At 45.4% G+C, this 13,718-nt stretch overlaps 1 protein-coding gene across 8 annotated transcripts in view; it reads left to right on the top strand.

Annotated features, from left to right (window-relative positions):
- ABCC4 (ATP binding cassette subfamily C member 4) overlaps positions 1-13,718 on the top strand; it is a 275,943-nt gene that overhangs the window by 250,599 nt on the left and 11,626 nt on the right. For 7 of the 8 annotated variants that reach the window (XM_036249556.1, XM_036249555.1, XM_036249559.1 and 4 more), the window contains 2 exons: positions 116-221; positions 10,981-11,115. In XM_036249556.1, coding sequence (XP_036105449.1) covers positions 116-221; positions 10,981-11,115 — 241 coding nt within the window. Of the gene's footprint in view, positions 1-115; positions 222-10,980; positions 11,116-13,718 lie in introns of those variants that run through there. The other variant, XM_036249560.1, reaches the window with a different exon arrangement.

Here is a 13,718-nt window from a genome sequence, read left to right as displayed (position 1 = left end):
TCCTCGGTTGAGGATTATAAAATATATATATATATACATATATATATATATTGTATGATCTTTTTAAGTCTTAAGTCTGCCTTGACTGAACTAAATTCAACTTCTTTGATTCCAGAACTGATGAGTTAATACAAAAAAAAATTCGTGAGAAATTTGCCCAGTGCACTGTGCTAACCATTGCACACAGGTTGAACACCATTATCGACAGTGACAAGATTATGGTAAGACCCTCACCTGTGGGATTCCAGTGGTTTCTTTTTATGTTCATTTTTTTCAATTTATCCTCTCTTGTTAAGCTTGATAGAAGTGTATAGTGAGTTAATTTTGTGTTAATTTTTCCTCCTATTCTTGACAATAAGTCAAATACTTGACACATCTAGAATGTGCTATTAGATAATATATCCACTAATGTCATATTTTTATTCTAAGAGCTTATTTGAATTGTTATTTTTATTTAAGATGGCCAGCCATGAAAATATGCCAAATCCAAGATAATGGCTTCATATTACAGAGTGATAGAACATAGTCATTTTCGTTGCATCACAGTTGTGTCAGCATTTTGGACTCCCTTAATCAAAAATTTAACTTTTCATAACAATCTGAACACACTTAACACGAGTGAACTGTACACTTAAGATGGTATATTTTATGTGTATTTTGCCACAATTAAAAAACAAAAACCTTTTTAAAAATTGAACCTTTCATTTAGACCGCCAGGAGGTTGATGGGTCAGGCTGCAGAATTTCTCAGCTATTGGGATGTTCACAAGCTGTGTCGTCAGAGGGGAGTCTTTGAGAAGAAAGGGCCTAGTTAGAAAGACAAAGTATTTCAACAGAAAGGATTCACTATAGGAAATTTGATATGTGGAATAGGAGGGCTGGAAGAGTGAAAGGAAATACTGGGGTAATAATTTTAGGAAGCAGCTACCATGCCCTGCAGACCTAGGAACTCCAAGACGAGCCAGCCCCCGGAGTCAGTGCTCAGACCTCCAAAAAGCGGCTGCTGGTCAGAGCTGTGAGGGAAGGAGCCCAATGAGGTACGTTTTCAATAAGCTGGTAGGAGCTGGAAGCTGGAGCCAGGTCTTGCTGCAGTGGGTGGGATGCTGTGGTAGGACCCAGGTAGACCATGTGTTCTCTGTCCCACCTTCAGTCTCCTAGTCCCTACTGGCAGAGCCTAACGAAGCGCCAACTGGCTAACATGTGGTTTGCAGAGACCCAGCCCCAGAGTCACACATGAGGGTGTAGACAGAAAGGTAGAGCTGGGGCTGAGAGCAAGTCCTTCCATAGTAGGTCTGGGCACTGCAGGGTGGCAGGCTCCACGCTTTGGTCTCTGGATATGTTCACTGTCTTCCTCCCGGTTTGATTGGCTCTTTCTTCCTTTTTTTTTAATCCTCACCCGAGGACATCTTTCCATTTTTTGTACAGATAGAGTGGGAGGGAGAGAGGGAGAGAGAGAGAGAAACATTGACGTGAAAGGGACACATCGAGTGGCTGCCACCCGCACGACCCAACCAGGGCCGGGGACAAACTGCAACCGAGGTACGAGCCCTTAGCGGGAACCGAACCCGGGTCTCTCTGGACCGCAGGCCGACGCTCCAACTGCTGAGCCAAACCGGTCAGGGCCCTTTCTTCCTTTTTTTACCTCCTTTCTTTCTATTTCTTTGTTCCCTGTTACCCACTCACTTTCAGTAGATCGTAGAATGTGACTGTATAAGATTCACATTCGTTTGAGGGAATTCATCCCTCAAACGAAAAACATTTGGCTGCAAGTAAGCCCAAAGGATGTAAGTTATTTTCAGGCTAACCTCAGCCTATGGCAGTGGACAGATTTTCATCGATCTTGTGCACACTGACTGTTGTCACTAGATACCAGTGTTCAGGGATGCTCTGGTTAGTAATGAAGAAGTAAGTAGATGAAGGAGGCCTGCACAGTGCATGAGAGGCAACCAGTGAAGTTAACCAGTGATTGTTACGGTCCATATAAAAACAGGTTAAATGATCAGTAATAAATGATCATTAATATCCAAACTTCCTTATGGCCAATGGAAATGGAGCTGTCTCTTTCGACCTCCTGGGTGGTTTTTGGACTATTACCTTCTACCTTACTTCACCTGTATTGTCACATGGGATCATCAATAGGGACATTGAGAAGATCCCAGATTGGCAGCATCGAAGTGCTGCCTTTAGCCTTGTCACTCCCCAGAGCTGGACACGTAGAGGAGAGAGCTGTGGCAGTGTACACCACAGGAGGGGGGATTTCCAACCAAAAGGATGTTTCAGGCTTTAAGCAGTGCAGCTGGTCATCTGGACTAGGACATCGCAACGGGAAGCAGGCCACTCCAGCAGACTTCTGTGAGCGACCATATGACATTCCAACATTAGAAGACAGAGACTTACTAGATCCCAGAAACATTGTTTAGCATCAAGCATCCTTTGTCCTTCGTTTTGTGTTCTTGAATGGTCATTGGAAAATAACCTTTCATTTCTGCTTTCTACCTGTCCCTGTGTTGTTCTCGTCTCTAGCTTTGTATTCCTCAGACTGTCCCATAAAGCATCCTTCTTCCACAGTAAATGAATGATGATGTGAAGTTTACCATTTCAGTCACTTTCTGAGGCCTTAGATGCAGCAGAAACATGGCTTCATCTATCTCCAGCTCAGTTGGGGGCCCGTTCAAATAAAATCTTTGCTCCTAAATGTACCGTATAGATTTATTTTTGGTGTTTGTTTTTACAACATTGATGGTAGCAGCTTCCTTTTATTATCTGATACTTGGAAATGCTGTCACCTTGGAAGATATGGTCAGTTAGGGAAACAGTAAGGAAGGACAGAATTTGGCAGACTTCTTAGCTAATCACTCCTAAACCATCAGCATTTGACCCACAGACCAAAACTTCTAGTTCACTAGTACCCCTTAACCTGTCACCTTTGTTGCCATTATCAAAGTATGTCCATTTGTTACGTTCTTACCAGTATTTCCTAGTAAATTAAGACAGCCTCGATTTTTTTTTCTTTTAATCAGTGTCTATGCAAATCCTTAATGTGATTTTACAAAGTGATTTATAGCCCAGCCCCCCACCTTCCCAGCCTTGTCCCACTCTGCTCTTCCTCTCTCCTCTGTAGTTAAACCCACACTGAGCACCTTTCAATTCTCCAGAGGCAGTATTCACTCTCACCATCTCCCCACTGATGTCAGTGGCTGAGACTGAGGTGCTAGCGATGGAGAGGGTGAGATGGTTGGCTGGAGGGAGATGACGAAGTAGACCCACGCTGACTGCTTGCGTGGTGGTGGGTTGAAAAGTGGGATGTGACAAAATATATAGAGCACTCCTACAACTCAACAAAAAGAAGACAAAGAACCCAATTAAAAAATGGGCAGAGGACCTAAAGAGACACCTCTCCAAACAGGACATACAAATGACCAAGAAACATATGAAAATATGCTCAACATCACTAATCCTCAGAGAGGTGCAAATTAAAACAACAATGAGGTATCACCTCACACCTGTCAGAATGGCCGCCATCAACAAATCATCAAACAAGTGCTGATGAGGGTGTGGAGAAAAGGGGACTCTAACACACGGCTGGTGGGAATGCAGACTGGTGCAGCCACTATGGAAAACAGTATGGTGTTTCCTCAAACAATTAAAAATTGAACTGCCATTTGATCCAGTGATCCCACTTCTAGGAATATTCCCTAAGAAGCCTGAAACACCAATGAGAAAGAATATATGTCCCCCCATGTTCCTAGCAGCACTATTTACAACAGCTAATATCTGGAAACAGCCTAAGTGTCCATCAGTAGATGAGTGGATAAAAAAGCAGTGGTACATATACACAATGGAATACTATGCAGCCGTAAGAAAGAAGGATCTCTTATCCTTTTTTTTTTAATCCTCACCCAAGGATATTTTTCCATCTATCTCAGATAGAGTGGGAGGAAGAGAGAGAGAGAGAGAGAGAGACATACATCAATGTCAGAGGGGACACATCTAGTGGTTGCCTTCCACATGACCCCGACCAGGGCCAGGGATGAACCGCAACTGAGGTATGTGCTCTTGACCGAATCGAACCCACAACTCTTTGGTCCACAGGCTGACACTCTAACCACTGAGCCAAACCGGCCAGGGCAAGATCTCTTATCCTTTGAGATGAGTTGGAGGGAGCTGGAGAGTATTATGCTAAGCAAAATAAGCCAATCAGAGGAAAACAAGTATCATGATCTCACTTATTTGTGGAATATAATGAACAAAACAAGCTGAGGAACAAAATAGACCCAGAGACATGGAAGTGCGGTGCAGAATGCCAAACCTCAGAAGAGGCGGATGTGGGGGGAGGGAAGAGATAAACTTATATGCATGTATGCATAACCATGGACATAGACAACAATGCTGGGGTGGGGCGAGATTGGGAGGAGGGTGTCAATGTGGGGGGAAGGAGAAACATCCGTAACAAAAATGAATAAATAAATAGAAAAGTGGGATGTGAGGAGAGAGAGGAGTCGGTGCTGGTTTCTAGGTGCAGGGCCACAGCCTCCAGGCGAATGGGTTAGACGGAGGGAGAAGTCTGTTTGGAGACGAGAAGTGCACGGGCCTCCTCACGGCGCCACCTTGGCGATGCCTGCTCCCGTTTTCTGTGGCAGACCTTGCATTCACCACGCAGCTACCCTCACTCCCAGCTCCCATCTGGGAGACCTTTAGTTGAGGGCTCCCTGGCCATGAGGTCACCAGTGATGTCAGGAAGTGACATCAGGAAGTGAGTCCCGGCAGCAGATGTAAACTTGGCCACTTATGTACGTCTTGGTCAGAGCTGGTTTCTGTTGCTGACTCCTTTATAAGGAATGGCGGGGTTCCCTCCGGGGACCCAAGACCTGCATTCCCTAGCTTCCAAGGTGAGGAATTGTTCTCTCTGCCCCACCCACCCCATCCCAAGAGTAAACCCTGCATTTCATTCTAGAGCTTCTGGTTACCAATTGGCTTTCAGTTCTGCAAAACATCATACATGATGTCCTTTCTCAACCCTTTTATTTTTTTGAAGCAATTTGTTTTCTTTGCTGTCTTTAGGAATGCCAGTTTCCTTTCCAGAGAACAAGTGATTTGTCTGTTCTGCTATTTTGAAAGGTTTAGGGACATAAAGACAAGTCAAGCAGCTGCAAAGCCCAATGCCTCGGAGGGTGGGTGGCCAGCCAGCCTAGGGAGGGGCTGGGGAAGTGACAGATGCTAATGAGGGGCATCACCAACAGTGTTGTCATCATCAAGTCGTGTAATTGCAAGTGCTTAAGGTGTAATAATTACATTTTGTTGCACTGGTGAATACTTCTGCACAAAGACGGATGGATATGGTTTTGTTTACTGCGAGTAAATCAAACAAAAGGCTTGTTGAGAAACAACTGTGACCTAATTAATGGCTTTGTTTATGTGTTGGCTCTCCAAAGGGATTTACCCAGTTTTGGTTCATTAAGCGTCATTAATGTGTTAGGCTTAGAATTCTATTTCACAAAGATGTTCTCTCCATTTTGACTTTATTAAACATGATGTAGTTGTAATGACAGCTAATTTAATCTTCCTCATTTGCTCAGTTGCCACAAAACAGTGGAGCAAGACAGACACGTTAGAAATCCTCTTTCTCCTAATACTCGCCACTATCTCAGCATGAAAGACAGCTTCTTCCCTGTTGTTTGTAGGATTAGCTGGCTCTTGTGACCTGTTTTCAGCCCATGGTGCAGCTCTCTCCTCCAGTCCCTGTACAGTGCAGTCTTTGTGACACCCGGGTTCTCTCCAGTAGCGTGTGGAGATCGTCGCTGCTCTGACAGTGTTGTCGCCTGTGTTCGTTTTCACTGTCAGTGGGCAGAGAAGTCTCTGGGAGTGAATTCTGGAGAACCAACACCAGGGCCCAGAAACTTGGATTCCTCCCCTTCTGTTTAGAAGCAGTCTTAGGGTTTTATGACCTTGACCCTTTCTTCCCAAACTCAAACCTCTTCTCAGTCATTTCGCCCCCCCGAGAAATCAAAACTAGATACTGTTTAACACACCCACCTGGAAAAGCCCAAAAACAGCTCAAAGCTAATTTGAGTTTTACTCAGATTCTGTGTTTCACCCTGATGGAACTTTTCTTTAAGAAGCCTACGTGGCCACAGCAAGAACATTTCGGAAGAGAAAAGCTCCTTCAAAAACAGGCCAAGAGATTTCATTCATGCTTTCAGACAGAAAAATAACGAATGTGAACACAAAAAGCACAGTCTGGGAGAAAAAATACTTTATAAGGGGCAGGGAGGGGGCTTCCATGCCAAGCAGGAGCTTCGGGGAGCAGCTGTGGCGGCCACCTGACCTAGTCTTCATCCTCCCCAGCTGAGAAGAATGACTTCCGTTCCCAGAGCTAAGAAAGGATTTGGGGTGATACTTACAGCAGTATCTTGCCACAGAGAAAATCACAGGCACCTATTTTACCAATCAAGGGACTCGACTTCCAAGTGCCCCTGTTCCTGTGCTCCTTCATCTCCTGGCAGCCAGAAGCAGGCGTCTGAAACTCAGCTCTCTCCCACCCCACTCCACTGGGTGCTAAGTGGGATCTCCGTTTATTGCTGGTCACCTGTGGAAAGCTGTCCCGGGCATCTCCTTCCCATCGCCTGGCTCTTCCTGCACCCTGAACTGCCCCGCACCTCCCCGAAGCCACTCCACTATCACTGATGGCATCCTGCCAACTAAAAAGGATTAAATTATTTTGCAATAGGTCCATTTAACTTTTATATCTAGGACAGCTACTTGGAATATTTGCATATACACAGGCCTGATAAACACATCTTCATCAAGCTTATGTAACTGCTGACTCATCCAACATAATGCGTTTTTTTATTAACCTGCTCGAGAGTGGCAAGCAATTCGAGGTTGGCGTTCCTGGAGAGATCCCGGATGCAAGGGGTTGCTATCACACTGGCTGGAATGTGTAGTTTCGTTTATGTTTAACTTGGGTTACAGAAGAATAGAGATACAGTGGGAGATTTCAGGAGCCCTTTTCTTATAGCTATAAAGGATGTTAAAATAAAAATTCCAAGTTTTACCTCTTTATCTGTAAAAAAAGAAAATTGGAAGTTGCATTACGTTTATGTGTTCTTAAAATTCGACGCTTGGCTCAGACCAGTAAATGTAAAGGCTGAGGGGATAAAATGCTATTCCTGGCCATGTGTCAGCTGTATTCAGGCAGCATCCCCAGCACCTGGCCTTAGTCTGCGCAGCCTTCTCCTCTTTCTCTTTTCTGATACTTGATATCGGGCCTCCATCCTCAGCCTTGGTTTCTCTGTCCCTCACTGCGCCTTTCCCTCTTGCCCATAGCCATCAGCTGGAGGCGTGGGGTCCTCCAGGCCCGTTTCCCTAGCCCTGCGACCCCTGGATCCTGCTGCTGTAGGCAGCTGTGCTCTTCCCCCCTGGATCTCGCCCTGTATTCTTGCCAGACGACACCCCTAGGCCGTCTCCCAGTCATGCCCTGCATTTAATTTACTTTGTATTTAACTTTCAGCCAGCGTGCACTGGGTGCCTATTACTTGTCATGCACACTGCCAGGGCCTGGAGATGCCATGGTGAACAAGGGAACCTACATAACCCTGCCCTTAAGGAGTTGACACCTACGACATCTTGGCCTATGCTGTTCCCTTTGTCTGGAATGACCACTGTCCACCCACCCCCAGATCTGTGTATTCAAGTCTGTCTGTTCTTCCAGGCCCAGGCCACTACTCTGCTTCTTGAAGCTCGTCCTCAGAACCTCGGGCCAGAAGTCCTCTCTTCTGCTGCTCACCTTCTTGTTGTGGCTTCTTGCATCGTGGGCACCCGAGGATTTCCCCCTCTCTCCTTTCAGTGCAGGCTCCCCAAAGGCAGGGGCTGTGGCTTACACGCTCCCCTCCTTCCGCAGCAGGCCGGCCCGATGACAGGACTGCCGCTAAGCGTGCAGTAAATGTTCGCCGAATAAATGCAAGAACGAATGAAAGTTTGCTTCCATTTTCCTCAAATGTGTTTTGGCCATGTGTTTGCACTTTATTAATCCTGATGCTTCGATGAAATCGGTCTTCTTTTTTTGTCACGGCTCACAGTAAATAATTTGAGCTATGACTATAATAAAATCGTAGTGGGAAGTGGAGAGGGGAAATGTTGATCGTTACAGGCATATTTTCTTAAATTACACAAAGTTAATAAAAGATAGTGTCCATGTGGAAAGGTATCTTAGGAAATTGAATGATAAAATTCTCATAACCCTTATTTTACTTCTGAGAATAAAAATAAATAAATATTTTGCTTTTGGTAACAAACATTGTCTTTCTGTGGGTACTCACATGGAGAGGAAAGAATAAAGGTTCGGACCTGGGTTTGAATCCCAGCTCTGCCATCTACAGATTCTGCAGCCTCAGCCACGTTCTTTAACTGCACTACCTCAGCCTTCCGCTCTGGTGGTGAGTCCTGGCGGGCTGTTCCTAACAGTGCTGTGGCACTCGGTGCTCACTTAGTACTTGATGGATGGGTAGAAGGGAGGAAGGAAGGAAATTTTGTGTTGCATTTGTCTACTCTACTTTGAGAATTAACAGTGATGACTGTCAAGCAGGTGGCACAGTGAATGCTCAACCCATATCTGTTTTTATTTTCCTTTTCAAATTCCAAGACTGCTGTTTTCATTATGGGGTGATTTTATTGATCTGAATGTATCTGTGCTCTTTGCTACATTATATATATATATATATATATATATACACACACACACACACACACACACACACACACACACCGGGGCATCTCATCTCTCAGATCTCTTGAATCCACCCATTTGCGGCTATACTAACACAGTTCATTGTAAGGTCCTGTGTTGTGTGTTAATGCATATCAAAAGAGAATTAAAGAGGTATATTAATTTTACATCTTTAAAGTATTTCTTACAGAAGTTAGCATTCAACGTCTAATGAGTTATCGAGCTTATAACAAATGCCCACAGTCTGTCACTCCGCCCTCAAAAGGAAAGCTCCCTGCGGCGTCCGTGTGTTTTCAGACAGGATGTGAGAAAGGGAAAGATCTGCTGCTCACTCAAGTTTGAGTAAATAGGAAGCTGGACAAGGACAACATATTAGTGGTACCTCCATTAAAAATTATGTGAAGTCTTGATAGCCAGAGAACTCATTTCCACCAACTCTGAAGTGGTGATTTTTAAAAGTTCACTTGTTGCTTTTGCAGGATATAAAGTTTTTCGTCGTATGGAGTAATTTGATTCCCTTGTTTACGTAGCCTGTAGCAGGAGGGAGAAGTGTGTTTTAAAACTGCATTTTCTTCTTCATCAGGAGGAGTGGCTGCGCTCTGTAATGCTATGCTTAAGGAAATTATACATTCGGGGTATCTAAATGGCCATGCCAAATTATAGGACATTTTAATTATTATGTGGATGTGACAGATTCATTTCTTCTTGGACTCTTTTGAGAAAGCTGCCCTTAGCAGTGATTCACAGTAGTAAAAAATTAACAGGAAAATGCCCTTTGTAAGCGACCTAATAAATGTTTCCCATTAAATACCACGGGACAGCCCTGGCCGGTTTGGCTCAGCGGTTAGAGCCCGTGGACCAAAGAGTCTCGGGTTCGATTCTGGTCAAGGGCATGTGCCTCGGTTGCAGTTTGGTCCCCGGCCCTGGTCAGGGTCATGCAGGAGGCAACCAATTGATGTGTCTCTCTCACATCAGTCTCCCCCTCTCCCTTTCTCTCCCTCTCTCTCCTCTCTCCCTCTCTCCCCTCTCTCCCTCTCACTCTATCTGAAGATAAATGGAAAAGTATCCTCAGGTGAGGATTTAAAAAAAAACGAAACAAAACCAAAACCACGGGACAGAATTAACTGCAATACCTAGATGTGGAAAAACAGCCCGTGTCCTGCTTAGATTTCCAGCATGTTCTCTTGATAAATTTACTCTCAATATGGCTTGAATGAAGAACTAAGTGCCACTTAACCATCAGAAGTGTTTTCCTGGGTACCTCATTTGGGCCAGTTGTTTCAGACTCTTTTCCCCCCTCTGAAGCCATTAACCAAAGCCACTAATAAGTAGAAATGCAGAGTGAAGAGCCCCTTTCTCTTGCTTTCAGTTTCCAGCGGACATATTAATGAGCGATGAAGTGGCTGGGAGGCGGGCGCAGGAGGCCGGGGAAGAGGCGAGGGCAGATCATTGCGGAAACAGATCCTCAGACCCTGGGCCGTTCAGACAGGGCTGCCCCGTGCTGGGGGGCTGTGATCATCGGAATTTGGAGTTCCATTTCTTAATTGCTTCTTTAGTCTTATCCAAAGAGAAAATTGGATTTCTGGGGATTTCTTCTGTGCAGAGCAATTATGCTAAAGCTGCTTAGGTGGCCGCTCTCTGGCCAGCCTCTCGCCCAGAACAACAGACTGCAACCAGAGCCAGCTTCAGAGGCACCGTCTCGGCAGCCAGGGTTTTGTCCACTCTCGCCAGGTGACCTATTCCCGGACCCTAAAGGAGCTCCAGAAGCGTTTGCTTCTTTTCCAAACATTGCTGAGATTCTGTCAGACCAGCTCGGCGATTCATTTGCTGGCAGGTCACTGCCGTCTGATGTGCGTGGCATCACCCTCCTTTTTAGATAAGTCGAGAAACTTCCCAATTCTGAATAGATGTACAAACAGCCCTCAAAGCTCAGCGTCTCGGAGCCAAAAGCACTAACTAATGAAAACAACCCAAAATACCCTTGGCAGAATATAAAATGCCACAGGACTGCTGAGTGCCCATAATCATAGCCTAAAATCCTGTTTTCTTCCTTTCCTATAACATTATAATAATAAAAGGTCGGGTTAGGCCTTTGTCTGCCTAGTAAAACAGGGTAATCAAACCATTTAAGCGCCCGCCAGGCCTACCACCCAAATAGATTCTCTCTCCCCCACCCCTTTCCGAAATATTGTCTGAGTTATAATATGTTACTGCAAAACATTGTGTGCTAATGGATTTCTTTCTGCTGATTAACAGGTTTTGGATTCAGGAAGACTGAAAGAATATGATGAGCCCTATGTTTTGCTGCAAAATAAAGAGAGCCTCTTTTACAAGATGGTGCAACAACTGGGCAAGGCAGAAGCTGCTGCCCTCACCGAAACAGCAAAACAGGTGAGCGCGCCCAGAGGAGTGGTAATTAGAGTCCGTCTCAACAGTTCACGCCTCGCTCTCTGGCACCAAGGGCTACAGTAACAAGCACTCTGTGCCCTTTTCAATTACAAGCCTCCAGAGACAAAGCTTCACGGCTCAGTCTTAACAACATGTCCCAGGTCGAAGTCGGGTCTGCTAAGCATGGGCAGACGGGGTGGGGGTGGGGTATGGGATGTGTGCATGCTCACGGGTGCAGGCATGTATGTGTAAGACAGAGATTTCAGGTGGGGCTTTTCACGCATTTGGACTCTGGGTTCCGATTCTCGTACAGCAGAGAATGCTCACATTTGACAAATCCACTGCATTTTGTTCTAGTTGGTGCTCAGCACATTTGAGATGCCAGTGCTGTCCAGGTACATCCGGGAAATTTGAGAGTTTGTGGGGGTGCAATGCAGAATATTGTTCATTGGGTCTAGGAAGATCTACCAGAGCATGGGAGGCATGCTCCTAACCACTGACAGTAGAAACCAAACCGTTTGAGGAGAGCAGGGATACTCAGTTTCTGTGCTCAGCAGTTGTGATGAGTGAAGAGGCTGAAGCTCTGGCTGGTGTGCCATGCACTGTGATGCAGGTGCTGTTTATCCCTGCGCCTGTTTAAGAGGCCGAGACTTCGAGAGGGAAGGGAAATTGCCCTGGGTCTCATAGCTAGTGGAATCATTGGCAGAGTTGGGGTTCAGCCCTAGATTTATGAATGGCGAAGTCAACGTTCGGGACTTTCCCCCAATTCTCATGTTGTAGTCATAAGCGAATGTGGGGAAGCTCCACTTGGAACGCTAGTCTTTTCTTATGCCTGAAATTCACACAGTGCCTTCCTTTACCACACTGTCCCCCAGTCAGCTTCCCCCACAACACCTGATGGGTCCTCAGGGCTTCCCTGGGTAATCTAGTTGCAAAAACAGCCGGGGATCTCGCAAACCCTTTCATTCTTTGGCATCAGGCATTTTACCTCAAACAGGTGTGTCCCCCCTAAATGTCGAAGTCTCCATTTAGAAAATGTGTTACGTGTTGTCAAGGTGTCACGTGACGAGAAAACATCATAGAGTCTTACATAGGTCCAGATAATACCATACAGTCCAACATGCTCATTTCCCAGGCGAGGAAACTCTGGCCCCTTCGAAGAAAGGTGGTGCTATAGATATCATTAGTGCTATCCCGGTTTGCAGCAAACACAGAATTAGAAATCCGTTTTTTCAGGAAATGTTTTCATTTAAGTGTAGCATACAGAGAAGAGCACACATGATGGAATTAGGAATTTCATGATTCCTGGTCCAGTAATCTTGCCCCTAACTTAACAGTATCAATGGTAAATTAACATTTGTATAGTTCTTTACCATTTATTTTACATGGTTCTCACATATGTGATTGCACTTAATCCTCATGGCGGTTCTTTTTTACCCCACTTCATGGATGAGGAGGTTGGGTCAGGATTCACTGACGGCCACAGAGCTGGTTGGTGGGGAGCAGCAGGGGAATCGCTGGGGGCAGCCCTAGGGTCTGTGCACTGTGTCAAGCTTGCGGATGCTGCTCCTGTTCCAAGTGGTGTCCAAGGTGGGGCCAGTCCCTCAAGTTCACATGGTGGCAGATCATCACTCTTAGGTTTCAGCTACACTGGCTCAGTCACCCCCATGGAAAGACAAGGAAATACCCTGATTCTCATCCCCATGGAAGATCTTCTTGACATTATTTCTGTATATATTTGGTCCTCTCGGGAGAACACACTAACAGTCTGTCAACTATTTAAATGTGCAAGCATCGCCCTGGCCAGTTTGGCTCAGCGGTTGGAGCGTCGGCCTGCAGTACAGAGAGACCCGGATTCGGTTCCCGCTAAGGGCACGTACCTCGGTTGCAGTTTGTCCCCGGCCCTGGTTGGTCGTGCGGGTGGCAGCCACTCGATGTGTCCCTTCACGTCGATGTTTCTCTCTCTCTCTCTCCCTCCCGCTCTATCTGAACCCAAAAAAAAAAAAAAAAAATGGGAAAAAAAAAATGTGCAAGCATCAAATATCAATGCATCATTCAAAACTAAAACCAAGAAGATTAGCTAAATCAGCAAATTTTTTGCTCTAACAGACTAGAATTCATTCCTTAGAAAAGAAAACTCAACATCTGGGAAAAGTTACTCCCAAGTCACGTTTTCTTGACCACAGAGTTGCTTTTCTGGAAATACTGGTGCGGGCAAGCTGAACCACTCTCCAGTGGACCCTTCTAGGTGTCATGAAATTGTAGGGAAAGTACTTTATAGAGACATAAAGTTGAAGGGTGCCTTCATTTGCTGAGGCTACCATAACGAAGTACCACAAAGTAAGTTGAATAGACCCGGTTCTGGAGGCTGGGATTCTGAGCTCAAGGTGTCGGCAAGGTTGGTTTCCCGTGGCCTCTCTGCTTGGCTTGTGAATGGCCGTCTCTCTGTGTCTTCACGTGGTTTTCTCTGTGTGTGTCTGTGTGCCAATCTCTTCCTCTTGTAAGGAAACCAGTCATATTAGATCAGGACCCACCAATATATCTCATATTAACTGAATTGACTCTTCTCTCCAAATACAGTTACCTTCTGAGGTATTGGAAGGTTA

The sequence above is a fragment of the Molossus molossus genome, unplaced genomic scaffold (assembly GCF_014108415.1).
Source record: "Molossus molossus isolate mMolMol1 unplaced genomic scaffold, mMolMol1.p scaffold_m16_p_9, whole genome shotgun sequence".
NCBI lineage: Eukaryota > Metazoa > Chordata > Mammalia > Chiroptera > Molossidae > Molossus > Molossus molossus.
The sequence above is the reverse complement of the archived record's forward strand: the minus strand, read 5'-3'. Positions and strand labels throughout refer to the sequence as shown.